The following is a 27,804-nucleotide window of genomic DNA, read 5'->3' as shown; positions in this document are numbered from 1 at the left end:
AAGAAGTGGAGCACAGGAATCAACAGAGAAAGGGGCTGAGGGAAACCTCAGGCACTAGATGAACCACGTTTATCAAGTGCTCTAGACTTCCATGATGCTGCCCAAAGAAATCTATTGTGCCAAGAAGCCCAGGAAGATTGGAGAACAGAGCTCAGCCCAGGGCTGGGCTGGCTGTTCTTCCCCAGAAAGCTCTCTGCACTTGAAGAACATCATCAGCCTGATGGCTAGGGTGTAGGCTTTTATTTCTGCACCCTTCTGAGTTTGTTCCTATCAATCCTGGAAATACAGAAGATGTGTTTAGAAGATCTACCTCTTCAGTGCTAACAACTGTTCACTTTGTAAGCAGCTTGCCCTTTTTAACTTCTGGAAATCAGTGCCACCTCTTGTCTGCTGCTGCTGCTTGAAGGCTGGCAGGAGCTTGCAATGACAGCAGGGTGGCCTGGTTAGGGGTGAGGTGTTGCAGGACTCTGTCAAGGTTTAGGAAAATGCAGGTCAGTGAAGCAGCTTGCCAAGATGTGTGGGTGGAGTTCTCAAAGGGGGAGAATGGAAATGATGCCTCTGTAGCCATTTCCCACAGGCAAGGGAAGAGTCTGTTACCAACGAGGGTAAGAGGCTCCAGGAACTCAGGCACTGTGCTCCTCTGTGCTCTCACTGCAATGCAGGTCCAAACACCCTGGGAGGGGTACTGGGGAGAACATTTTCCTTTGCAAGGTCTTGACCAAAATGAAAATGTTTGTGCCCCTGAGAGATGGACTGTGAGGTTTCTGAGGCAGGAGTTTAACAGTCTTAAACAGTTTTAAACAGAGTTTAAAAGCAAAGCAAAACAGTTTCTTGGCCAGAAAGCTGTCACTATGTTTTTGTTCTTTTCAATATAACACAGAAAGTGACAGATATAGCTTTTGTATCCAGTCTACACCACAGATTTACTCTGTGGCCTTTCAGATATGAATGTGGATCTAGATTTCTGAATCATAGTTAGATACCCGAAAGCTGGCATACCCATAATGTGGGATTATTTGAGCTTGTTTTCAGAGGTGCTAATCAAACCTGACTTTGAGTGAAGTCAGTGGGAGAAGACAGGCAGGCAGGATGCCTCTGTGCTCAGCCCAGATGTTAGTGCATTAGCAAGGTCCTCACCAGCCCCTTGCACAGAGCTGAAATTTGCAGAGCAGAAATGTAAATCTGTGTGATCAGGAGGATTCCTGTGGCACTGTAGGTATCTACTTGGGAAGAGAAAATGCGTCTCTGGCTCCACCTGTTCTAGATCATCTGCATGCATTTGCAGAAATGCTTTTTATTTAAGGACTTCTGAAAAATCACTGACTTCTGTAAGGCCACTGTCAGCAAGACTTGTGCCCACTTCCTAATCAACATCCTGTTACTTTAATGCTAGCTGTTTTACCCCCAAAAAATCTTAGCTTCTAGCCTATTTAAGACCTGTTGTGAGAATGTTTTCTGTCATTTGTGTGTACAAGACCCCTTCCTGTACTACTTGCTTTCCTGAGAAGAAATAACTGTTCTTCTAGTATGGCACCACAAAATTGTGTCTCTGAACAAGCTGATCTGGGGCCTCTGGATCTCCCGTGGATGTGCTGTTACTGTCCAGGAACTAGTATGGTTTCTGCAGAGCTACAGCTGTGGGCCGCCAAATAGCTCTCCCTGCCCTCTATAACATTCTTGTCTTTAGCAGCAGTTTTAAGTGTCAACTTTTTACTATTGAACAGGAGAGGAGAGCAGGAGATATGTATGGCACTGTGCTAGCTGGGGATGGTTAGGGAACTGCCTCTTTACTAGTGGATCATGCTCCACTGGTGACAGATTTCCTCCACATATGTCCCTTCCTGAGAATCGCAATGAACTCCCAACTTAGCTCCTATAACAAGGTAAGTGCTAATAGCTTGTCACAGCTGGCCTGGGTTGACTTTGAAACTTTGGCCTCGAGGTGAGATTCTCTATGTGCCCTTGGGAATCTCCTGAGTTTCTGCTCAAAATAAAATTGGCTTTTACCAACTGCGTGGTAACAAGCAGTGGCTGAGCGTGACTGCATTGTGTCCAGACACCTTTATATGACTTTATTGGGAGATCAATCCTTGAAGTCTTTGGCATGGTGTAGCCCACTGTTGGTTGACATCCTTTAGTGCTATCATAGTCCTAACTACTACTAGTTTTGCAGCCCAACTCTAAGCAGGCTGGGACAACATGAGTGGGGATGCAGTTTTGTTTGATTGGAGTCATGTAATGTCATTTTGTCCCCTACAAAGCTCAGAATTTTTTCTGTTTTCCCAGAACAAAGCACAGTCCCCTCAGCTGGTGGAGGTGCAGACAAAAACATTTGGGTGCCAAGGAATTTGGAGACCCACCAGAGGTCTTGGCAGTGGCAGTAGTGAAGGGACTGAGTTATGTCCCTACCCTGGAGCAAGGCTGACGTTTACACGTTTCTCTCCCAGGACTATACCATCACCATGTACTTCCAGCAGAGCTGGCGGGACAAACGCCTGGCATATAATGACCTTCCTCTCAACCTGACCCTGGACAACCGGGTGGCTGACCAGTTGTGGCTGCCTGACACTTATTTCCTGAATGACAAGAAGTCCTTTCTGCATGGGGTGACGGTGAAGAATCGCATGATTCGGCTCCACCCTGATGGGACTGTCCTATATGGCCTGAGGTAAGTCTAAGGGGAATCTTTGTTGGTTGCAGTCGAGAATGACATCTCATCTAAACTTCCCCCCTTTCCAAAGATATTCTGGTAAGGCAAAGACCCAAAAGATACTCAAGTGTTGCACAGTTTTAAGTATTTGTTCTTTCTCCAAGCTGGAAATGATTGTTTCCTTCAGCGCTCCAAAGTTTCCTGTGCTGCTATAGACAAATGTTGGAGATAGGAATAGTCTGCTCTGAGTGTTTCAGGTCACTGTCATTCATGTTGCATAACTTCCATTTGAAACACCCATTTTCAGTTGCTTATAATCTTCTACAAGTTTGGCCTATGGATATGAGACTTCGTTACTCTTGTATCTAAGGCTGAATTTCTGTAGCATTTGAGTCAAATCACTTTAGTAATTTTTGAGTATGAGATAGGAGACATGTTTTAGTGCTGTTAAAAAAATATCTCTTTACCAGAGCAATTCTGAAGATTGAGGCTTGAAAGTTGATATCTAGTAGGGGAATGGTCCTGAGTGAGGAGGCTTTTTGTGGTGTCTGGAATAAATTAACGTAGGCAAGTCCACAGCCTTTGAAAGTGCTGTGCTTGTGTGCAGTGGAGGTGGCAAAGGTTGGCCTTACTGTATTATCTGGATATATGCAGATGCTAGGGTAGGTAAGAAAGTTAAATGGAGGGGGCAGAGGGCTAAAAGGGGAGTTTGCAGCTATCGGTAAGACTGCAGGTTTTGGATGCTGTAGCTGAAATCTAGGCAATGATTTTCCCAACCTTGTGTTTGTCTGCTTTGAGCTTTTCTCCTAGGTTTGTTTTTTTTCCTTCTTGACTACCAAAATTCACAGCTGGCTTTTTAGACCTGCCTCCACATTCACAAATGATTGCGATAGCAGCTCTGGGCTTACGTCCCAGTGCAGCAAAGGGGGAGGAAAAACCTTTCTCCTTCAAAGAGGGTACACCCACACTTCCCATTTACAGTATCAGTTCCTCTGATGCTTCATGTTTTGTGGCAAAGTCTGACTTTTTATGATTTTTTTTCCTCCTCTTTAAGTAGCAGGGGTGTTTTGGGGAGGGCAAGGCCGGGTGTAGGCATAGCAAAGTAGGACGCTGCCGGGGGCATCATCCTGCCATGGCAGCAAGGTGGCTGTTCCCACTGCTTTGCCTATGGCAGTGCCCTGGGAAGCCAAAAGAGCAGCAGTCGCTGCTGGTGCTGAGGGACAGGCTGTGGTACATGGGGTGATGTATGTACTACTTTTTCCTTCCAATTAGTGGATGTCTTTTGCTCCAGGCCCAGAGACAGCAAAAGGTGCAACAAGCCCAACTGTGTGACCCTCTTCTGGTTATGCCTCTCCCTTCCCGGGACAGGTACATCCATCTCTCTACCTTGGGCCAGTGATGTTGTTTGGCTGATACTGCCAGGAAGCCCTGAGCCAGCTTTACAGAAAGATTGCAGCCTTCCCACAGCTGACTACCCCAATTTTCCTCATTGTGTTAAAACAAGAGTGAAAGCTAGGCAAGAAGATGCTTTGACTTGGGGTAGGTAAGAGCATAAATTCAGCCTGTTGGGAAGGAGGGGGCAAAGAGTGTTGTTAAGCTCAGGCTGCTCTTTGCTGCTGAGCCAGCCCACCTGAGCATAAAGCTGCCTCCCCCAGGCTGGTGAGAAATCTTTGCACACACCTGCACAGCAAAAGAAGCAGAAGTGCTGGTATATTTTTATGAGCTGCCATTTAGTCAGCTCAAATAATGAGCAGTGTGAACCCTGCAGCACAGGTGACAGGCAGTGGAAGTCCTTGGAGGGTTTGCACTCAAGCTGGCTCAGGCTGGGACACTGCACAAGCATCTCCTGCACTGTCCCTTCCCTTCCCCTCCTGTGGGGCCCAGAAGCTCGGGGAAGGGAGCTCTGCTCCCTCATGTGACCTATGTAAATGGGTGAGATGAAGAAAATTGCATCCAGGCCAAAAGAAAGAAAATAACAGCTGTTTGCCCCTGTTATTTCCAGGGCCATAGTAAGAGCTGCCTGTGTTGTTTTAACTTTTGGCTGGTTTTCCTGGAAGCTGCTCTCTTGTCCCTGGAGAAAAAGGCAATTGCAAAAACAAAGCACTGAGCAGCTGTGGCTCCTGTTCCCAAACTGTACCTCAGGTCAGGATGGCTGGCTTTTACTATCCTGAAAGCACAGGAGTTTTGGGGGACAAGCCAGGTGCCCTGAATGCTTGAAGTCCCTCTAGCTTTATTCATAGTGATATGGGCAATGTTTTCTTTAGGGCTGCTTTCTGTACTGACTCCTGCACCTGCAATTTTGCTGATAACAGAAGTGCTAGGTGCAGTTTTGCAGGTGCAAATAACTGTGATCCTATTCAAAAATACATAGCCACGTGCACAGCAGGTGTAAGCAGGTAAGAAAACAGTCATTGAATATTCACCTGTGTTCCCTTTATCTTTGTAAAAAGGCACCCATGCTTGTCCTGCAAACAAGAAGAAAAGTGCAGGTCCTCCCTGTGTTTTGAAGCCTGTTCTTGTCTTTTCCTGCATTTTTTGGAATGGTTCATAAAATGGAGTTGCCCTGATGGAAGAAGGCCAAAGGAGGCAATTTCTGTTTCTTTTCCTTTGTTTGCCTGTTTGTTTTTCCCCGAGCGAGATACCACAGCTCTGCTCTGTCTCCTGCTACCTTTTCACCAGTCACTTCCCCCTCCTTTGAGCTGATCCTGTAGCAAAGTGACTCAATCATGCTATTTGTAGCACAACAGTCATTTTTCTTTCCAGCAGTCTCTGATGTCAGAGACCAGGGAGGATGACACCCTGGCAGGCCCCTGCCTTCAGCAAGTGTTCAAGTGACTGGCAGAATCAGGCTCAAGTGCTGGATCAGACCCCAAGGTCCAAGATAGCTCACACAGAAGTCAATGCATATTTTGTTTCTGACTTCAGTGAGAACAAGATCAGGCTTCAGATAACTTGTTTGCATGAGTAAATGAAGCCCTTTATTCCTCTGCTGCACTCCATTGTGAAAGTTGTGTGTCAGAAAAGCATATGCTTGTTTTTGGTAGAATTAGCAAATTAGTGGATGAAGGGAGTGCAGCAGATGTAATATAGCTACATCTTAGGAAAGCATTTGATACAAAAGCTTACTCCAAAATTAATTCACACTGGGCTCAGATTAAAAGCTGGTTGCCAGGTCTCCAACAAAAGGAATGCATAAACAGCAGCGGGCTGCGCCTGGGTGGCGATGCTGGGCTGCTGCGGGGCTTGAGTCAGGACTGGTGTTCCCTACCCCCTTCCCCAACGAGTAAGCAGATGGCATAAATCCCAGAAGGCCAAATGGGGGCCTGGAGCCCAGATGCAGCCCAGAGGGCACTCTTATCTCTGCAAACATGATGCGGGATGTGTGGTCTGGAGTGGGAGGATGCAAACCTGCAGAGCTGACAGGGTTTTTAGGAGGTGTAACCTGGCATGATGGTGCCTGAACTTGCCTGGCCCGAAAACACCCTGCAGGAATTAAAAGTGCCTGTGAAGCATAGGAGAGCTGGTCACCTGTGGCATGCAGCAGGAAAGTGCTAAAATGATGGGGAAAGTCTGCAATATGAAGGGAGGATTGAAGGAGCTACCCACAAAGCAATCAGCTATTGGACAGTGGAGGGAGGTAGATAAAATAGTGAGGAAGAGCTGGATAGCACTGGCTGAATTCAATATATTTTTCCTCCTAATGGCTTTTTGTCAGAAATTGCATGGGTTTCATCAAATTTTAAACAAAAAATTAGGGAGAAATTTTTCATTTAAGAAAAAGCATTTCAGAGAATGTTGATGTTTCGCTCCTAATTTTATGTAGAAAATTTTTCACTTATGTCAATATTTCCCTCCCTATTTCAAGATGCTTTTCTACCACTACTGACATTTGAGAGTAACATAGAGAATCATCAAAGGCTTTCTCTGGACCTCCAGAGACTATCTAGTCCACCCCTGCCACAATATTCAATAAGCTTTACATTATCACACATACAAGCTATACATTATAGTCTGAGATTTTTATTTCCTTTTCTAGACCATGTAGCATCCATTTGGTAGTGAAACAAGTTGACACTTGTCAAATGCTGATGTCATCAGTATTTTGCTATCTGTTTTCAGAGACCTAAAAATAGAAACAACTGTAACAATGCTGAAATTCTCATACGGTAATTTGAAATCATATTTGAAACCAGCTTCAAAACATCCTTCAGGGAAATCTTGAAGCTATTCGATTTCATTCTAATTAGGGACAAAACCAGATCCCAGCAAAACAGGTGCTTTGAGAAGCCCAGACTGCATCCCTGAGCTCACAGGGGGAGCGGGCGGGCTGGGATGCTGGGAAGCAGGCGCGAAGCTGGGTGGACAGCAAGCGAGATGCAGTGCCTGGCTGGCGAGGAGCCCAGGCAATGTAAACTGAGCAACTGAAAAACTGCAGAGGAATTTGATGACGGAGACTAAATCCTGTGCAGAGAGAATGAGGGATCTCCTCCTGCGAAGGTGGTAGTGGTGGTGGGGAGCATGTGCATGTGTTTTGTGGTTTTTTTTATTTCTGTCCCTGATAGTCACTGCAATGAGGTGTGTTTTAGAGATGAGGCAGTTTGGATGCACGCAAAGGTGTCAAGGTGTAGCGGGGCTCTGAGCCCAGTGAGTGCTCTCCTGGGGAAGCAGACCCCTGGTCTCCTTATCAGTGTAAATACCTGTTCAGTGCTTAAAGCAAGAGGGAAAGAATTTTCATACTTCAAACAACTCAAAATTTGCAGTTTTAAACTGAGAGAAGCTGGGCATATCTGCTTTGGCAGCAGTTAATTTCTGCTTTTCACGGGGGTAAGTTCCCATCAGTCAGCTGCTCCCTGCAAGGTAGCGGCTCCTGGGGGACATCAGCGCTCGCATTGCAGCAGGCTACTGCTGACCCACTTGTAGACCAGACCTTGCTCCTGGGCAAGGCAGCAGCTAGAGCACCACTTCTAGCTCACCTTACATAGGGAAGCAACGTAGGTTAACAGACGTATGTCAAGCATCCCACCCGCTCACTCATCCAACACCAGGTATGCTGTCAGATCCCCCCATGCCATCCTGCTGTGCAGTGCCTTCAGGGCTGCCCTGCCTGCTCCCCATGGCTGGGGCTCTGCTGGAGCTCATCTTGGGGACTTCTTCATAGCTCCCACCTCCAACCTGCCTCTTGATCAGGACCCAGGCCTGTCTGTACTACATTCCCCAGGTCCCAGCCTGGGGTTATTGGGTTCCTCAGCTGGTAGAAAGGTTTCTCCTGCTCCTGTCTCACTTGAAGTCTGCTGTTTGCAGCCATGTCTTTATTCTCTCCATGGGTGTTACCTGATTTCCTGCAAAGAAGATGGCCTGACGGGTTCAGACAGAGGAAGTTTTTTCTGTACTGAGACCACTGAGCAATTTTCTTCTCCCATCTCACAGGCCAGAGGGGAACAAATCTGTGATTTTTGCTTCCCCTTCCCTCCCTGAAAGAGGTTTCTCTGGAAATGTTAGAAACAATTCAGGCTCTACCCTGTCTCTAGTAGCTCTGCCTGCTCCCTCTGCAGGTTAGGCAAAGGCAACAGAAACCTCTCCTTTGGTAGCTTGGATGTAAAGAGTTGGTCTTATGTCCATCCAGCTGGCCCCTTGGAGCTAGTCCTGCAGCCTTGTACTGCTCCTACCACGGAGCTCTGCTTTGGGCCAGCTCCTTAGCACAAAGATGTGGGGGTGGGAGAAGAGTTCGTTAGGTGGGTGATGGGAAGTAAGAATTTAATTAGGAGTTCAGCTCCTCAGTTGAGGTTAAGGACAGATCCCCTTCTGCATTTTTGCCTCATAGGGTTGGGATGAGGGACTTAGCTGGAAACACTGGGAGAAATTTTAATAATATGGAATTTCAGAATAATCTTAGAAGCTGTGGAAGAAATTTGAGCTCACTAAAACAGGATAAAGCAGCAAACCAGAGCTGCTTCTCCATCCTTAATGTTGCAAGAACAGAGGCAAGCATCATCAGGGCCTGGCTGGAATTGCTGCCTGTGCTACATCTCCTATAAGTTGGACCTGTTTATTAGCAAAAATAGAGGTCAAGAAGTATCCACAAACAGCTGATTCCCACTGTCTCCTCGCAGATCACTGAAACAGCTTGCATACCCTGAACCCCTGGCTCACCCTGGCAGCACCTCTTAGTCTTCCTGCTTATCCTATCCCAGCCACCAGTCTGAGCCCATCCCTGGTCCCTGTCTATTCTTTGCCAAATCCCACAGGTTTAAGTCATGGGTTACTGTTTTATTAATTCAACTTCATCCCAGCCTGATGCTGTTGAAGGAAGAGGCCTCCTGCTCCATTAAGTGCAGGTCACTGTTATCTGAAGCAACTGTAACACATTAATCTCTTTTTAAACATGTTCCACTTGGGTCTCTCTTGTCCCCCAATCCAGTTGACAACTTGCCATACGCACAGCGCGTTTGGAATAGAATAAAGAGGCAGAAAAGCAAAACCTTGCAGCCAAGGCAACTCTGCTTTGTACTCTCCCAGGGTGGAAAAATGGTTGATTTAGATGGCTGGTACCCCGACTACTGGTTTAGACAAGCTTGCTTTTTTTTTCCTCCCCCATCTAAGTGCAGTGCACACTGTTATTTATCAAAGGATGCCTATGCAAGCACAGATACTTTTGGAAACAGAGTGACCTTAGCAGGATTGTGCCAAGGCTTATGGAGTCAGTTTTAGGCAAACAGACACAAGGGGAACATACTCCATATCCTTGCCTTGCTCTTGGTTCTAACATGACCTCCAAGAGTTTGCAAAGATCAGACTGTGTTAAAAGAATGGCAAAATTCACCATGGGTTTACAACTCCCTCCAGGCCCTTCGAAGTTTGTGCTTACTGCCAGGCAGAAGGTGACATTTGCCAGCATATTTTTATGACTGACTTTGAGAATGTACAGAGTAAAAATTCAATTTTGTTTTTTTTCCCATGTTCAGCAAAACAGCAATTTTGCCTCTCTCTCTACTCTTAGTCACCAGAATTCTCTTAGAAGTCTAGCTTGCCCTGTGGGGTGAGCCTGCACAAGTCCTGCGAAACCCAAGTTGCTTCCATCCATTCTCCTTATTGTTTCAAACTGCTCTGAGCTTTGGGAGTCTGTATCCCGGGGGGACAGAAGCATCTTCAGCTTCTCGGGAGACCTGAAATCCAAAAAGTTGCAATCAGCAACTTAAAAAAATGTTTATCTTTTGCTGTGAGAATGTTTGTGCTAGTCCCTGCATAACGACACTTAATCCATGCCTGCAAAATAGGGTAAGCGCCTGAACTGCTGGCTCTGTTTCCCCTTGAATTAGGAAGGCAGTGGTGGGAGCATTTGTGTTATATGCCTTCTATACTCATCCATACTGAATTTTAGGCAGCATCCTTTCAAAGCCAAAGGTATCAGGGAACATTCCTGGGCACTGGACATCAGTGGTCTACACAGTCAATTTGTTTCCTGATTTTGGTCTGTATCCACGAACAGTCTCTTGGGCATTTCCCAGTTAGAGCACAGCAGAGGCTGGTGACCATTCTCAATAGGTATTTTGCATGCAGCCAGACCCTTTTTCTGGAGGGCAAGAATTCAAGTGTAGACAAAGGCTGTTCCGTACCAATTCGCATTGGCCCCAGAAACCAGTGCCAGGCATGTTTAGTTTGCTGGTATAGACACAGTTATGATGCAGACAGTGCAGTAGTTTATTTTGTAAGGATGAACGTAAGGGGAAAGGGACCCCATTTGCTTTAGGAACCCCTGAAAGGTAATAGCCTTCCCATCTCTCCCACCCAGTCCTCCTTAGAGAGTCTGGACCTGCTCCTTTTGAAATCAGATGGTATTTTGGGGAAGTAATTTTCTGCCCCTTACACTTGTAGCTGGTGAATTTGGTTTTCCCAACACACTGGAGATTATCTAGAGGATGAATGGGTAGCTAAGGGCATTCAGAGCTGAAGTTTGGCAGAGGGAGATCTGACTGAAGCAAGAGCTGAAAGGGCAGCTACCTTGGAGGCAGCCAGCAACAGGATAAGGAGGAGGTGGAAAGAAGACATTCAACCGCGGCAGGTTTTAATAGCAGGTCAGAGCTCTATGCTGCTCTGTGTCTGTGTACTTATATAATCATTCTAAATAAGACAGAGAAGCCATTAATAAGTAAACAGCAATGAGGAGGATCAGAGAGGGAATGAAATGGCTGGTGGCGTTCATGTCAGAGAACTGAAATACTTGTGGAGGACTGATGGTTTGCAGAAAATTGAGCATTCCCTTTTGAGCTGCAGCTGTGGTGGGACAATCCTCTGCTGCTGCCAGGTTCAGCTTGCAGAGCAGGCAGCAGTGGAGGGACAGCAGGGTGTGGTCGCATTAGCCTTTCTGTGCCAGCATCTGCTTTGTCAATACAAACTTCAGGTGGGCAGAGCTTCCTCATTATAACAAATAGAGAGCTAGCACCTACCCTGTGTGACTTAGAGCTTCATGGCTGCTTTTCTAGAGATGGTCTCTACCTCTCCTGGGATTGAAAGATGCTGTCCAGAGTGAGGTATCCATGCTGCTTTGGATTCTGCTTGGATCCACCGGGTGCTGGCAGAGAAGGGGTATTTCCATCAGCCCACAGCCTGCCAGAGCTGCTCGACATCCCGTGAATGCATATCTCTTTTTTCCCTTTTTTTTTTTTTTGAGATGTATGGTGGTTTCTCCACAGCCCTGTCTCCCCCCAGATGAACTGTGTCTGCCTGCCAGCTGTGCAGTGGAGTAGCAGGGCAGTGAGGCCTTCGCTGCTTGATAGCACGACTGCCTACAGACCTCAGGAGAAATTATTAGGACAAGGGCATGAATGTTTTTTTGTGGGGAAGGAGGCGTAAAGGTTGTGACATGTGAGGGGGCTGACCCGGAGGCCCACAGGGTGGGCAGAGATTGAGGGAGGAAAGGGGAGCTGGAGACAGAGGGTGGTGGTGGTGGCCGGGCTTGGCAGCTGGAGGGAGTGGGACTGCTTCATTGAGCACATTGTGCAAAGCACAGACAAGCCTCTCCCCTCCGATGGGCAGTGTCTTTGTGAATCGCCGTCAAAGCAGATGAAATTTCACACCACACAAATTTTTGAATTTAAAAGGGGAGGGAGGTGGGTAGAGAAGCAGGAGAGGAGGAGGGGGAGGGAGAAGATGCGGCCTGGCTGGGCACCAGAGCCTTTTGCTAATGCCATGGGGAAGGTGGCATCCTTCCCTGGTGTTCCCTCCGGCCCCCGTGCTCCCTGCTCCCTTTCACTTTGATCGCATCTCCTGGAGGAAGCGCGCTCTGTCTAGAGCTGTTTACAGGGTGATGGTTTGTTCTCTGTCTCCTCATCTCCTTTCTCACAGAGTGAGTAGCCACTCCTCTGCTTTCTGTCTTTTAACCTCTCGTTCTTCTCCAGCTCTCCTTCCCCAGACTGCTTTACCCCTTGCTTCCTCTGATACCTCTCCTCTGTTCCCTTACCACGGTGGCCTCCTGTCCTGCACTATTTGCTCTCCTGTCTCTCATCTCCACTCCTGCCTCCCCCATCAGTGCTCATGCCGTCATCACTCTTTGATCCTCTCCTCATTTTTCCACCTCTTTCCTTCCACCTTTATTGCCTGTTAACCCTGTTGAGACACCCAGGAGCTCCTTAGTGTCAATCCCCCCATCTATCTCTCCACCCAGTCCTCCCCATGCTGTCTTCTATGCACCAAGGAAACACATCTCTTCACACAACAGCTCAGAGCACATCAAAGTAATATGTTTATACCCATCAAAGCATGGCCATCTGGACCACAGATGGCATGTGCTGCGACCCCACAATGTCGCTGGGGTGCCTGAGTTTTGCTCCTGTTCCCCTTTGGCTGTGAGAGGTGAGCAGAGCCTCTCATCCCTTTATGAGTCCCACCTGATCATAGTACACAGCCACCAAAGGAGCTAGAGAGATCTCTTGTTGGCCTCTCTAGGAGCAAGTGAATGTTGAGTCAGTCACAGAGGCCACAGGTGGACATTTCACCAACCATGGCAGGTGCTGTATAAAGCAATGACAAGGTTGTGATGCTGTGGGTCACCCATGGACTTCAAGCAGGGTATGGCTGTTGTGGTTTAACCCTAGCCAGCAACTAAGCACCACACAGCCGCTCGCTCATTTGCCCCCCAGTGGGATGGGGGAGAGAATCAGAAAAAAGGTAAAACTCGTAGGTTGAGATAAAGACAATTTAATAGGACAGAAAAGGAAGAAAATAACAATAGTAATGGTAAAAGAATATACAAAACAAGTGATGTACAATGCAATTGCTCACCACCCACTGACCGATGCCCAGCCAGTTCCTGAGCAGCGTCTGTGCCCCCTGGCCAACTCCCCCCAGTTGTTTTTTTTTTTCAGCATGATGTCATATGGTATGGAATATCCCTTTGGCCAGTTTGGGTCAGCTGTCCTGGCTGTGTCCCATCCCAGTGTCTTGTGCACCTCCAGCTGCCTCGCTGGCAGGGGAGTATGAGAAGCTGAAAAGTCCTTGACTAGTGTAAGGACTGCTCAGCAACAACTAAAACATCGGTGTGTTATCAACATTATTCTCATCCTAAATCCAAAACACAGTACTATACCAGCTATTAGGAAGAAAATTAACTCAATTCCAGGCAAAACCAGGACAATGGCAAAGGGTGTCCAGGATGCTTTTTGAGATCTGAAGTCTAAAGAATTAAACAGCCCCTTCCTTTCTGGGATACCACCTGCTTTATCCCAAGTAGGGCTGGTTTATTAGGGTTTAGGAAGCCCAGAGGCAGGACCTGAGCTGAACCTGGTGCCCGAGGCCAGCTACCCCTCACATCTTGTCATGGTGCAGGAGCCCCACATGCAGGTGGTCCTGTGGTGCTGGTGTCCCTGGGCTTGCTGGGTGCACCTCACCGTGAGTACAGCACCACAACTGAAATGCTCCAGACGAGCAAGTGGTTACAGCCCAGGATAGCCATGTGTGGCTGTGCTACCTCCGCTCTGAAAACAGAACAAAACCTTCACCCTACATGGTCCAAATTCTCACCTGCCTGAGCAGCGTTACATGGGCAGATCACCAGGAGTTTGGGACCTGCAGCCAGCTGGGGTATCTGGAGGTTGCTGAACTATACGGTGTGGATACTGCATAATCCCTTTAATCAGAAGGAAAAAGAAATTATCTGACTTTTGAGGACAGGTGCCCTCTTAATCTTGTTTTTCTCCTTTCTGTCCTACCTGCCCTGAGGTGCTCTTCTTTTGAATCAACAGGGCTAAATTCTGCCCTGATTTAAATCTCTGCTGATATAAATTGGTGCGATCTTGCAAAAATCATTGGAGTGGCTCTGGATTTATTCCGGCTGTTAGTGTGAGCAGGATTTGGCGCATGGAGTGTGGTAGCCATAGCTCACTGTGTCGTGCTCTGCATTTCCAACCAGCACTGCAGGTGATAAGCAAATCCTGTCGAGAAGTGAGAGGGTCCCTCTCAAACCAGAAAAGGCTTCCCCTGGATGTCCTTTGTGTGACCAAGTTAGCCAGCCAGGCTGCAATTTTGGGATGGACACTGTGGAAAGGTTTTAGCCCCCAGGGTCCCACAGATGGAGTGGAAAATTTTCATTTAATACATTTTTGTATCTCACACTTTAGGGAAAACAGGAGAACGCATTTGTAACTGCTATTTCCCACGGGTGCAGCATAATATATACAGTATATGCCGTGTGCGGCATAGGGGGATGAGTCATACCCGTTCATGACTCTTTGGTCTCAGTGCCTGGCCAGGATGGACTCTGCACCTGCCACTTTGGGCTTTCCTGGCAAGGTGTAGCTCCCTCCGGGTGTGCTTCGGATCTGCTCCTCCACAGTGGTCTCCTGTGCCCAGCTACTCTGGTCCAGAAGGATTAGGGTGGGAGAGGCATCGAGTTTCCAGCAGCCCTCCTAGAGATGCCAAACTGGGAGGCTGTAAAAGCAGTACATGCAATCCCAAAGCCATGGTGATAATTTTTAAGTGGCGCCTGTCCTGTTATCCTTCTTCCCCTCTGAGCTTTCCCCTCCATCCCAACCGCATTTCAGATAAAAGGGTTAAGAGCTCACTTGGGCCCCCTACTCAGAGAGAGGGCAGTTGCAATGTTGTATCTAGACCCAGTGAGGATATATATAAATTCCCTCTGTCTCTTCGGAGCTATTTATAGCACGGCAGGCAGTGGCAAAGGCTCTCCTCAAGGCTTCATCTCCTACAAACAGTCTTCACAGACAGCAGAGAGATAAATTTAGCACACGAGATTTCTTAAAGAGCCAGCAGCTCTGCGGGGCTGCTTGCCCGCCCTGCTACAGCCCCCACCCTGATACCCCCACCGGGGCAGCCCTCTCCTGCAGGTGCTTACCCCCTCCTTCTCCCTTCCCTTCCAATTTTCTGTCCAGCATCACCCATTCTCTCCCTGTTTCTGGTCTCTTTTTCTTTCATTGGTGTTTTTTCTTGTTTTTTCTCCTCCTTTTCTGCTGGCTCGCTATCTCAACCTTTCTGCTTTCTTTTTTTCCCTCTCTTTTCTCTCTTTTTTCTCTCTCCCAGGCCACAGGGCTCAGAAGATAAAGCTTTCTCGTTAACAGTTCACTGGTTATGCCTACATAGTAAAAAATGTGTAGCTTGATTAACGCCTTCCAGATGGTTAATTGAAGAAAAGAGGGGGGGAATGCGCCAATCTCTTCCCCCTCTTCAGAACCCTGCACACATACATTGCACAGGAAGAAAACTGCATTAAAGGGTGAGGGGAGCAATATATTTGAGAAAAAGGGGCAGCCTGTTAACTCCAGGGCGGCGTTGCCAGGCTGGGGAGTTAGCTGTTGATTTGCTCTGTCCCTGCTTCATGCCCTCTTCCCTCATCTATCCCAGCCCAAAAATCCCCATCCCAGAGAGCGATGCTCCTTCATGTACAACATGTAACACACACAAAGCCTCCTCGTACCCTCATGTGAACCCCACTGTGGGCACCATGCCGCTCTGCCCCCACCCCGTGCTCTGACACCCCCAAAGCAACAGTGACTTTCATTCTCTCCCCATATTTATTTTTCAGGGGGATGCACGCACACCCCCATGTGTCTTTCATGAATCTTGATCATGCAATTGGTTGCGCAAGAGTGACTCTGTTACCAGAGCCATGAGCCCATAGGAGCGGAAGGGCCTCGTCGGGTGGGGTCTGGGCTTTTGGACTTGGCAGTGCCAAAGTGGGTGCAATGGAGTGGGGGGTTGCAAGTAGGGTCATTGGGGCAACTCGGGAGGAAAGGGGGGTGATAATGTGGTCAGCTATTCTTCTCCATAGGTCATCGCTGGGCAATTTAATCAATGCATCTTCTGTTTTACGGACACATCAGCTGTCTCCTTCTTATAAACTGACATGATTCTCCTCTTCCCCCCCTGCCCGTAGCTCTGCCTACTCCTGGTTTCTTTGTCTCTCTCTCAAGGGAGAGACAGGAGGAACACAAATCCTTCCCCACCCCGTTAATAGAGATACTGCCTTCCTGACGTGAGTCACGAAGGGTTTAAGCCATGCAGTTGAGGGTGAGCCGCATCCAGCCCCCCACCCTGCACACCTCCCACCACGGATCTCCCTGGTTTCCAGGGAAACAGCAGCCCCAAATGCTGCCTGACTTTCACGTCTGCCTTTCATTTCTCCTTTTTTTTTTTTTTTGTAAGAAAAACCACACAACAGATTTTTTTTCTTCCCTCCCCTTTCAGGATCACCACCACGGCTGCTTGCATGATGGACCTGCGGAGGTATCCCCTGGACCAGCAGAACTGCACGCTGGAGATCGAGAGCTGTGCGTATGCCTCGTGCCCGCCCATTGCCACATGGTGCCACCAGACGCCACCCGCCCCAGCCGCAGCTTCCCACTCATGGGATGCCTCCCAGGGGTGTTACGGGCCACCCCTCCTGGAGGATGTCCCCTGGGGCAGGACCAGGCTCCCTCATCCAAACTCCATCCTGAGGGGACCTCGTGGGTGAAATGCCCAGGAAAATGGAGCTCTAGCAGCAGGCTAGGCATTAAAATCACTCTCACCTTCAGAAGGGTGGTGGAAGCCTCCCTCAGCCCTAGGAAAGTCCTGGGAGCCTGCCCTCACTTGTGCCTGGCCCCCCTCTGCGCGGGAGGTGGGATCTGAGCCCCCTCACAGTCCCTCCCCACCTGGATCTTCCCTTGACTCATATGGAAAGCCGCTCCTGACCGCACTGGTGGAGGAGGTCCGGCTCTCCCTCATAAAAATGCACCGCAGTATCCCTGCAGGAGTGGTCCAGAGCAGCAGATCTCACAGTAATGATGATGCAGCTTCAGTGGTGATTATCAGAGAATTGCTTTTTTCATAAAAGAGGTCCCACAGCATCCATAGTTGGAAGGTGCTGTGCCACCTTCCCAGCCCTGCCTGCACCTGGGAGCCCCCTTCCCACTTGCCACTCGGGTTGCTCGGGATGTACAGCCATCGCAGCGCTTGGCATGGCACCCAATGGGATGTAAATTAAGTTCTGCTGGAGACGCTAATGACATGTCATTTCTGGCAGTCCTTAGCATTTTTAGAATAGTTTAGAGTACAACCAAGAAAACAGAAGGCAGAGAACTACCCACTGTTCCCCATGTTGCAATTTTGTTCTTAATGGGACATGTCAAGCCAATTTGTTTGTCGAAGCTACGTTTCCTTACAATATTTCTAAGAAAGATCCACACAGAGATGAAGAGATTCAGTCATTTCCTTCCTCAGAGCTTTTGTCTTTCTAATACTTGCACATTTGAAATCCACAGGGCTCCATTTTGTTTGCTTCCAAGTCCACACAACTCTGGAATAACAGTCCTTTCATGGCTGGCTCAAAAACCAAAGTATATAAAAAAAACCCTAAAACAAACTACCAAAATAGCCCTTTTGTGGTACAGGGCTGCTGGGGTTGTAAAGCAGCAGTGGGCGGCTGGGATCTCCTTCCCCACTGCTGCTTGGGGCACTTACCTGCAGGAGATAAGCCAGTGCTGGCACTGACTGTTGATCCCATCCCTCCATCCCGAACATAACCCTCACTGCGCATACCCCTGCCTAGCTATGTGCAAGGATTCAACAAAAACCTGATGAGGCAGGCAGCAAACAGGCTGTTAATCTGACATTTTAAGACATCGTATCAATACTTTATGATATTTCAGGTTGAAATGACTTGTCTTTGTGAAAGTTCTTTTACTTTTTAAAAGAAAAATGGAAATTTGGTTTTCTTTTTAAAGCTAGAAATCAAAGTGAAGCATTTATTTTTAGATTGAACAGCCTTCCCCTTTAGAATCACTTTAAAAAATGGCTTCCCAAAAAACATGTTTGATTTCATATTGCATAATGCCATAATAAAAAAAAGTACAAAAATCGGTGCCCAATACCAGCAGGTCATAGAATAAATGGAATAGAGCTGGTTAACTGCGAGATCTCCTAAAATTAGTTACTGTAATTTGACATTTTCATTGCTGATCAGGAAGTAAATTTCAAGTCACTGCTGTTAAATTTGTGGATGATGAAGATAGCAGTCTGCGTGGCTTGCTTGCTGTACATTTGAATACCTCCCAATCTGAATATATTCAGAATACATTTGAATACAGCTAAATGTGGAGGTCTGTGCCTGGGTGCGGGAGCGCAGGCAAGGCTGCCAGACTGAGGGACTTGTACCTGCACGGGTATCAACTGGAGGAAATGATGAAGGGATGGCAGCCCCGAGCACCGCTGCTGGAGGTTTCACAGCAGGGCTCTGACAGAAAGGGCTGGAGTGAGCCTTGGTTATGTAAACCAGGGGAGCCATGAGTCAGAGCAGGGAATCGATCAGCCTCTGAATGTGTCGCTGGTGAGACGGGGAAAGGGCCTCTGTCTATATTTGGTTTCCAAAATTTAGAAAGGAAGTTGAGAAATCAGAAGAGGTTGGGAAAAGATGCTAAAAAGTGGTTCAAGGGCTAGAGCAGATGTTTTGCAGTAAGAAACCTAAATAGCTCAGTCTGGTTTGTTTGCTGCAAAGGAGGTGGAGAGGTGACTTGTTTACAGGCTGGGTGCACCTCTGCAGAGGGGGAGCGCTGGGTGGAAAGGGCTTGGTAATCTCCTCAAAAAATTCAGAACAACCACCAGAGTCTGAAAGTCTGAGCCAGATGAATTCAAATGTAAAACTGCACACAATGTTTTTAGCTGCGAGAGTGTTTGAGCCGCTGGAATCAAGCACCAGGAGGAGTGGTTGTTTCTTGCTGCTTTCCACACTTGGTCTCAGTGCTCTGGGAGAGACGCTGCAGCCAGATGCAAATACCAGTTGTGCACAAAGCTGGAGTACTTGAGTCAGTGTAACAGCCTGTGACACCCCAGTGTCTGCAGCAGATGAGATGATAACCTAAGGGTCCTGAATCTCTGTGGGCTCGTGGGTGTGAGTGCTTTACCACTCACTGCCATGGGAGCAGGAGCGTGCCATGGGGGAGGAGGTGGAGCCCTGGCTTAGGTGATTTACACCAGAAGCAGATCTGGCATGGCACTTGGAAGATATTTATTATTTTTTTAGCACCCATGAATAAACACAGAAATGACTGAGAGCGCAGGATGTGGGCTTGGAGACTACACAGTCATCAAATAATGCAGTTTGGGAAGAGACCTCAGGGTGTCTCTAGTCCAGCCCCCAGCTCAAAGCAGGGTCAGCTACGAGATCAGACCAGGTTGCTCAGCTCTTTGTCCACTCGGGAGCTGCAGGATGACACCATCCTCAAAGGTTCAGCTCTGATCTGGGGTAACCCTTAGCCCCTAAGGCTAAGTAGAAGAATTTCTCCTCCATGGTACATTCAACAGCTCTTCATTCCCCCAATCCTACTAATACACTGGTGCTTGTTTTGGTGGCAGTTTTCCCTAGTGGATGTAAGCCTTGCTGGGTATTGCTAGCCAACTGCCTCTGCTGTGAGGGCTTGTGGACAAGGCAGGCTGCCGTGCTGCAGTGCAGGTTGTGAATAAAAGCTCTCTGTGGGCATAGTTGAAGTTCATGCTCTAAAAGAAGCCTTGCACCATGCTGTACCAAAGCCTGTACATATCTTACTGTTTCTTTGCACACAAAGGTGCTCCCATGTAGCTCTGCACTTTGCTTAGAATAAGAGGCCACCCCTTGTGCAGCAGCAGCCACAGTGGTTCAAAACCCAGCTTGCCACAAACGGCATTAATTTTCAGGTGGAGATGACTCCTTGCCCACAAGGGCAGTGGGCAGGGCTGTGAACATCACACTGATGGGAGGGGAGCTGCATGATTTCACTCCCTGGGCCTCATTCCCCATGAGTTGAGCATCTGGGGAGTCTTTCTCCTGGGGCTGTGGCTTTGGGCTTCTCAGCACTTCCAGCCCATGCAGTCCTATCTGGCATGTATAGTTTGGGGTTAAAGTAAGAGGCGGTACCCTCGGCTGAGTTAACAAATCCATTACCCTGAAACATAAGGGATGAGTATTTGTTACCAGCCTGACTCCCCCTCCTCTCTTCTCCCATTACTGCTCTTTTCAGCCAGCCCTTGGCAAAAGCAGCCCCTGATCTCAGAGACACTGTCCACTTCCTGGCTCCAAATTTTGATCGAGAGTACTTAGAAGAGGGAGGTGCTCTGATGCTCAATTTTCTTTTCAACTGCTGTTGTAAATCTTTTTCTCTCTGGGATTTTTTAATACTTAGATGCTGTGTTTACCTAGTCCCCACGAGAATGTATTGTGTGGTCTCCCCCTTCTGGTAAAAGGAGGCAGTTTTTGAAAAGCAAAATGCTGTGTTTGGTGCATTTGACAGAACCTTCTGATGCACAAGTCCCTGTCATGTCCGCCATGGAAATTATGTAGCACAAGTCAAGGCTTGATGGACCACTTCTTACCTTTTTCTCCTGAATTCTAGCCAGAAGTGGGAGTTCTGACCAATTTTTTCCTCTTCTGAGGACTGTACTGCCAAGCTCAGCTGAAGAAGAAAAGTACGTCAGCAGGGAGGGGATATGCTTGCTATCTGATGGTGTGGGCTTTCCTTTGGATCCTCTTCCAGATCACCTTAGTGAAAATGAGGGTGTCATCTGCTCCAGCTTGTCAGCTTAGTTCTCTCTCTGTGCTTCTTCATCTCTGCAGATGGTTACACGGTTGATGACATTGTCTTCTTCTGGCAAGGAAATGATTCTGCTGTCACGGGGATGGAGGTACTAGAACTGCCCCAGTTCACCATTATCGAGCAGAGGCTCGTCAGCAGGGAAGTGGTCTTCACCACCGGTGAGTCTCTGCTGAAGGGATGCAATGGAATGTGCAAACCTTCTGCTGATCAACGTCAATGTGGTTGTTCCTCTGAATCAGATGCTGAGGCACTAACTTAGGATCTAGGCTTCAACTTGGGGTCTTGTTCCTCTGAAAAAGAGGCATCTTCTGTGCCCACTAAGTTTGCTTTTTTTTTGGCTGCTTCTCTTCAGAGACTTATGGGATCATTTTTTTGTTGCAATTGTTTTCATTTCTTAGTCAAAACACCAACTGAGCTCAAAACAGAACCTCTTTAGAAGGTTCTCAGCCTTTACCTTATTTTTATGCGGTTTGCAACTGGCTTTCGAAGCTAACGTAGGTGCAATAGTAAGCAGAAGAATGTATCAGTTGAAAAGCAAGTGGTCTATGAAATGATGCAAACCCATCTGTACACAGCAATAAAAAGATCTGGAGAAAATACCTTGGACGATTCAGATACTGCTGGTTGGAAAGTTGGAGGGGTTTGGATTTTGATTGCTGTCATCACTTTGATCTGGCATGGAGTTCACTGCCAAAACAGCGTGCCGCACACCTGTTATATAGGACAATTTTTGAAATGCCATGAAATCACAGCCTGAGTCTATCAGTGGTGGTGGCAGATGGTGATGTTGTTACAGTAGTGCCTCAGGGGCATGCTGGGAGCAGGGTCCCATTGCAATGGTAATCTAGAGACCCACAACAACAGGCAGTATTCCTGCAAAAGAAGTCTAAATAGGTAAGAGCTTCAAAAAAAGACTGGTTAAGTACTGTGTTCAATCTACACAAATGACACATAATGGTGAGCGAACATAACCTCCCTTTTCCCAGTCTACCTCCTTGATCATTGAAAACTGTTGTTCTCTTGTTACTTTAGCTGCCAACCCACGATTACACCCATATTTCAGGCTGCTGTTTGCCTAAGGGATGGAGGTGGGAAGGAGGAATTGGACTTTGTTTCACAGCAATGAGAGAGGCCCTGCTTTGTTCCTGTCAAAATGACCCTGCTCCAGTGGAAGGACTGTAAAAGTACTTATTGTTGTCACTATTCCCATTAGGTTTGCTAAAAGATTAGGAGAAAGTTGCAACAACTTGGAAAAAAAAAAGACCTACAGATTAACTGACAGTACTCCATTTGCATATGAATTTGCCCAGTCTGACCATAACCCATTTTTAGAACAGCATGGGGAAAATACAATTCAGATCTTCATTGCTGTTTGGTGGAAAAGCTAACACATGAAACATTGGAAAATCATCTCACTGGATCCAGATATAGGGTTAAAGTCTCCTGTGTAAGCCTGGATCAAATTGGCATGTACTATAGTAGCAATTTCAGCACTGAACAGACATTCTCCCATGATGTCTGATATAATAACGTAACTTATGTAGAGTTTCCTTTCTTCTTAATATTCTGAGCCAACTGAGCAGACTCTGAAGAGCACCCTTCCAAAAACTGATGAGTCTGCAAAACCAAATGAAGAAAAAAAGATAGCTTTCTCATTATCCCTGCCTCTTGAGAACATTTTCCAAATAAGCTCTTACCTAAGCTCTTACCATAAATACAGCCTTGCCCTCCTCTCAAACGATATCTCCCTTTAATATCTCATTGACAGGTTCATATCTGCGCTTATCCTTGAGTTTCCGGATTAAGAGGAACATTGGTTACTTCATCCTGCAGACTTACATGCCATCTATTCTCATCACCATCCTGTCCTGGGTCTCCTTCTGGATCAATTATGATGCTTCTGCTGCACGAGTGGCACTGGGTATGTACCTTTTCATTATATGTTGAAGAAGGTGGTTTTTTTGAGGGAGATCAGCTAGGACAGCTCTAAGAAAGAAAATACCTTTTTCTTTATGAGGTAGCAGCTAAGCAAGCCACATAGGTCTGTCAAGCTTGTTGTCCCAAATGAAGGACATTTTTTCTGACAACAAACTTCAAATTTGCAGCCAGAAGAGCTACTTTTTTTGTTCAGAAGTATCAGTACTTCCCACGCTTGAGTCTGTAGTATTTGAATCAGTAAAAGTTCTACCATAAATTTCTGTGGGTGCAAGTTTAAACTCTATAACAAAAGCATAAATGGTCACAGCTTCTCAGACGTGTGAGACTGACATGCCAAGAGCCCACCATGTTCTTCAAGTACAAAACACCTTCACCCTGGTTTGTACTTGTTTTCTTAAGAAGAGAAGTCAGGGCACCTCTTGGTCAACAGGTGTGCCAGGACTGGTTAGTTGGATGATAAATGCTGAGGGTGGGTGGCCAAAGAGTAGTAAGAATGGTGAGTGAATGGCTAAAAGATGAAAAAAATAAAGGAAGTTGCATTACACATTTTCATGATAGTTTAGGGCCCAATACAGACACTTTTTGTAGCTGAAGACCTTCATAATCAAGTCAAATGTGGGACAGTAGTTAAAGTCCAAGTTCTTCTTAAGCACATGCTCCCTTAAATAGGAATGTTTTCCTATAAGAGGAAAAAAAATGAGGTCTTTTAAGCAACAGAAGGGAAGTGGGGGTGGATTGCAGATGAGGATTTTGAAGAAGGAACAGGAGAAAGGGGGGATGGCTGGCATATGAGAATGGGAATGTGCAACGTGATAGAAAGTTCAGAGGAAATAGGAGAGCCAAGGAGGGAGAAGGATTTCATCTGTGAGTGGGAAAAGTCTCAGAGAGGCAATGGAGCACAGGTAGATGCTAGGTCTTACAGAAAAGGTTTGGGGCTTAAATTAGCTCTAGGAGAAGACAGAGTTTGAGAAGAGTCAGAGGAGGGATGGTTTGTACAAAGATATAAAATAGATTATTTGGCTGTGCTTGCTTGGAGATGCTGGGGCAGGGAGACAGGGAGGGAACAAGAAGAACATGGTAAATTAAAAAGGTAAGTTACATTGACAAGAGTATAATCAGTGACAGAAGAAAAAGACCATGGCAGACATGGCTGGCACAGTGAAAGTACAAGCAGAAGGGTGGACATGAGATGCACAGCTGTTGAATTTCTGCTGACATCTGGATTCAAAGGAGAAGGCAGAAGAAAAACATTGTAGATCAAAACAGGAACACCTCTCCCTAAACTGTTTCTGACAGCTCTCTATCTAACTTGTCCTTAAAAAGCTCCAAAGAAGGAGACTCCACAGCCTCCTCTGGGTACTTTATCTCTAGATTTACCTGCTCGTACAGTCAAAAAGCTCTTCTCTGCCTCTGTCCTAAGTCTCCATTGCAATTTGTCCAGTTCTTAATGGAGATATGGAGAACATTCTATTCCCCCTTTCTTTGTCCCAGATTTCTGGATATTTAGACTACTGTTTAAATATAGACAATATAATATATTTTATGTATATAAATATCTCACTTCTGTTTACTCTTCCGTGAACTGAATACTGTTAGTTCTTTAAATCTTTTATCAGGAATGACACTAAAGATACTAGAGGGTGAAGGGGAAACAGGACAAGCAGAGGTCCAGGACGCACAGAGAGGTTTGAGAGCCATCACTGTAGAGGCAGGCCTGAAACCAGAAGAGCAAATTAGGGTCATGGAGACTAAGAGAGCTGCCAACAGAGAGATGAGGAGGGACACTAGAAAAAAAGGAGATCAGCAAGGTAGTAAGAAAAGCAGCACAGCTGAGCTAGAGAAGTAGGAAAAGAAGACTAGGTTGAAGAAGAAGAGTTAACTGCCCCCAAAAGAAGCATGAAGGCTTGTTGCCATCTTTTTGAAGCTGGCAGAAGACTGTCAAAGAGACAGATCTGGGGCCACTCTGACAGTCCAGAGAAGGGAAGAGGCTGAGAAGAAAGCAAAGAAGAGGGCTGAAGCTGTGAGAGTAATCATGGTGCACCAGGCTCTAGGAAACTGAGTAGATGGGGAAAAAAGCATTCAATGAGGCCAAGAAATGTTTATTTAAGATGTAGAAAATATGAGTAGGCCTAAAAAGGGAGTGTTAGAACCACGGCAGGAGTGTGTACAGATGATAATTGAAGTAGTGAGTGGTAAAGCTGGTGAGAGGAAGGTGGAAATTGATGGGGTCAAGGATGTAGACAGAAGCCTATGAGGCATGCAAAAAAAGAGCGTGCCACGAAAAGGGAATCTCTTCATTCTTTCTCCTATTCATGGCACTGGAAAGACACTGCAGATTATAAATTCATGTCAAGGATACTGAGGCATTCAGTAGTGCCCAGGGAAGCCTGATGAGTTCATGAAGTGGAAAAAAGGAGGAGAAGAGGTTGAGAGACTGAGATCAAAACTGAATGTTTCCTACCACACTGAGGGAAAGAAGGAGGATCAGGGAGGACTTAAAGAACCAAGGTCCAGAGGATGTTGATCCCCATCGTCCTGATGATACTCAGCTTTGACATTTTCTCCCACTGTTGGTGGCTGGTTTATTTTCTGCAGCGATTTGTACTGGGCAGCTGGGCTTAGAATAATGACAATTTTCTTCCCAGTTGCACTGCACCCATCCCTTTTAAGGTTGTTCAGCTGGGAGGAGGGATGGGGAAGCTGAGAGTGGCATTTCAGGAAACCATCCCACCTTGGTAACAGAGCACCTACCCTCTCCTTACAGGGGTCACCACGGTACTTACAATGACTACCATCAACACCCATCTGCGGGAGACTCTCCCCAAGATCCCTTACGTCAAGGCTATTGATGTTTATCTCATGGGCTGCTTTGTCTTCGTGTTCCTTGCGCTTCTGGAGTATGCTTTTGTCAACTACATATTCTTCGGGCGAGGCCCCCGGCAGCAAAAGAAACAGAGTGAACGGATCAGCAAGGCCAACAATGAGCGCCACCGTTATGAGGAGAAGAGGGTGAGAGAGCAGGTTTGTCCCCTTCTTTCATTGTGGCAAACAAATTCAGACTATCCATTGTTCATTCAGTCCTGGGTGAGCTGTGGACCAGCCTTTCTCCTCATCATGAGAGATGAACTCCAGTTCCCCTGTCTGGTGATTACTGGGAATTTTTTCTCCTTGATCATTTTGTCATCATCCTCAAGTCAGTCTCATCAGGACCATCCTCTTGCATGGGGCACGTGTACCCAAAAGTACCGCTGTGGCTTTTGGTCCTACGATGTTGTCAGAATCACACTACCCCGGTCAAAAGTTTGCTGCGAGCACATGTGGCTAGTCCTTCAACTCCGGCATCAGTGGACAACATTTTCAAATGCAGAAGTCCAGGTCCAGAGCTCACAAATTACTCAATCAGTGGTATTGTTACACAGAAAAGAATTCAAAATCATCCCTGACTGTGTGTCCCTGTGTGCATTTTGCACATGACATCCCCACTACCTTTCTCTCTGATTTCTGTTCTAGGTTGACCCTTATGGTAACATCCTCCTCAGCACTCTGGAGATGAACAACGAGCTGCTGGCCACGGACATGATGAGCAGCGTTGGCGACTCTCGAAACTCTGTCATGTCCTTTGAAGGCTCAGGAATCCAGTTCCGCAAGCAGCTGGCCTCTCGGGATGGATTTGGTCACCACCCAACCCTGGACCGCCACGTCCCACTGACCCACCACGCCGCGGCCCGCAACCGTGCCAACTGCCGTCTCCGCCGACGGTCATCTAAGCTGAAGCTCAAAATCCCAGACCTGACAGACGTCAGCACCATTGACAAGTGGTCACGAATCATTTTTCCAATCACCTTTGGATTCTTCAACCTTGTTTACTGGTTGTACTATGTAAATTGATGCCTGCAGCCTCCGAGACAGATAGGGACAGACACTCAGACAATGACAACACAGGAGTGTTGTGGTCTTTTGGGTTTGGGTTTTACTCTTTACTATCATTATCATTTATTCCTTTGATTCATTAGAGTTATTCTAAGCTTACTCTTCTCTTTTCAGCACATGTAGAACCACGGAGTGTGTGGAGGGGTAAGGGAGAGAAGGGTATACGGGAGGGGGTTTGGTTTCAGGGAGGGATGTGTTTGTCTCGATTTTGGTTTCCGGCTGAAGGACTTAAACCATTGTAAAAAAAACAAAAACCACCAAAAACCAAAAAAAGAAAGAAAAAAAAAAGAAAAAATGACAGAAAAAAACCACAAAAAAAAATCAAAAAAAGAAAAGTTTAAAAAAACGGGGGGAGGGAGATTTAAAGAAATTGAGTCAAAAACTGATGGGGGGATAGGTTATCTTTGGCTGTGCTCACTAATGCGCTATCCTTACTTCCATTTCACTACTGAATTTCATCTTTCTCTTCTCAGTATTATTATATTTTTTTAATCTTTCTTCTGTCACTGCTCTTAACCCCTTCATGTTTACTCTTTCATGGATTCATGAGATGGTGGGATTTCATTCTCATGCTATGAGATTTCTCTTTTCTTTTTCTCTCTCCCTCTCTCTTGCTTACAAGCCTAAAAGAATCTTTTAAACCAACAAATAAAAAGAATATTTATTTTGGAAGAGCTGGGAAGGGGGGAGGACAAGGCAATTATTTGGGAGGGAAGGGGCAATGTGGGGTTATGGGAGGGGGGGAAGAGGGAGCTTATCAAAAACAAAGGCACATTTGCAAGTTGCCTTTTTCCACCTTCAGGAGTTTGCAAGCTGTTTTTCCTGTATGAATGTGGGGGTGTGTGTGGCGCATCTGTGTGAGTGTGTATGTGCGCATGTATGTAGATACGGATGTGTGAGTGTGCAAGCATGTTTTCTGGGGAGGGGAGCTGGGGAGGGGGGTTTTGTAATGTCTTTTGTAGAAAGAGAACACAGATGACATTTAACTGGCAGTGTTTTGGGGGGAATAGCACGGTTTTGTTTGCTCATTGCAACTTTGTGAGGTTGGAGGTCTGAGTCCCAGCTTGTATTAGAAAGACAGAGCTGGGGGAGGTAGAAAAATCAATTGTGGTTGATCAAGAATGACCATGGTACTTGCTGAGGAAAGAAAGGGATTTGGGGATCAGCAATGGGGCAGTGCTGCTGTTTAGTGCTGGCATCTGATCTCTAGTAGACTAAGCTGATTCAGTCCTG

At 46.7% G+C, this 27,804-nt stretch overlaps 1 protein-coding gene across 2 annotated transcripts in view; it reads left to right on the top strand.

The window, feature by feature from the left end:
• The window catches only part of GABRQ (gamma-aminobutyric acid (GABA) A receptor, theta), a 76,025-nt gene extending 49,266 nt beyond the window's left edge, over positions 1–26,759 (top strand). Inside the window, exons 4-9 of one of the 2 annotated variants that reach the window (XM_009331622.1) lie at positions 2,448–2,668; positions 16,346–16,428; positions 20,724–20,861; positions 22,472–22,624; positions 25,406–25,650; positions 26,152–26,759. In XM_009331622.1, coding sequence (XP_009329897.1) covers positions 2,448–2,668; positions 16,346–16,428; positions 20,724–20,861; positions 22,472–22,624; positions 25,406–25,650; positions 26,152–26,529 — 1,218 coding nt within the window. In that variant the 3' untranslated portion in view covers positions 26,530–26,759. Of the gene's footprint in view, positions 1–2,447; positions 2,669–16,345; positions 16,429–20,723; positions 20,862–22,471; positions 22,625–25,405; positions 25,663–26,151 lie in introns of both variants that reach the window. The other variant, XM_009331621.1, reaches the window with a different exon arrangement.
• Positions 26,760–27,804: the final 1,045 nt, after the last annotated feature.

Source organism: Pygoscelis adeliae, unplaced genomic scaffold (assembly GCF_000699105.1).
Source record: "Pygoscelis adeliae isolate BGI_AS28 unplaced genomic scaffold, ASM69910v1 Scaffold79, whole genome shotgun sequence".
Classification (NCBI taxonomy): Eukaryota; Metazoa; Chordata; class Aves; order Sphenisciformes; family Spheniscidae; genus Pygoscelis; species Pygoscelis adeliae.
Note: the sequence above shows the minus strand (reverse complement) of the source record. Positions and strands in the feature narration are given on the sequence as shown.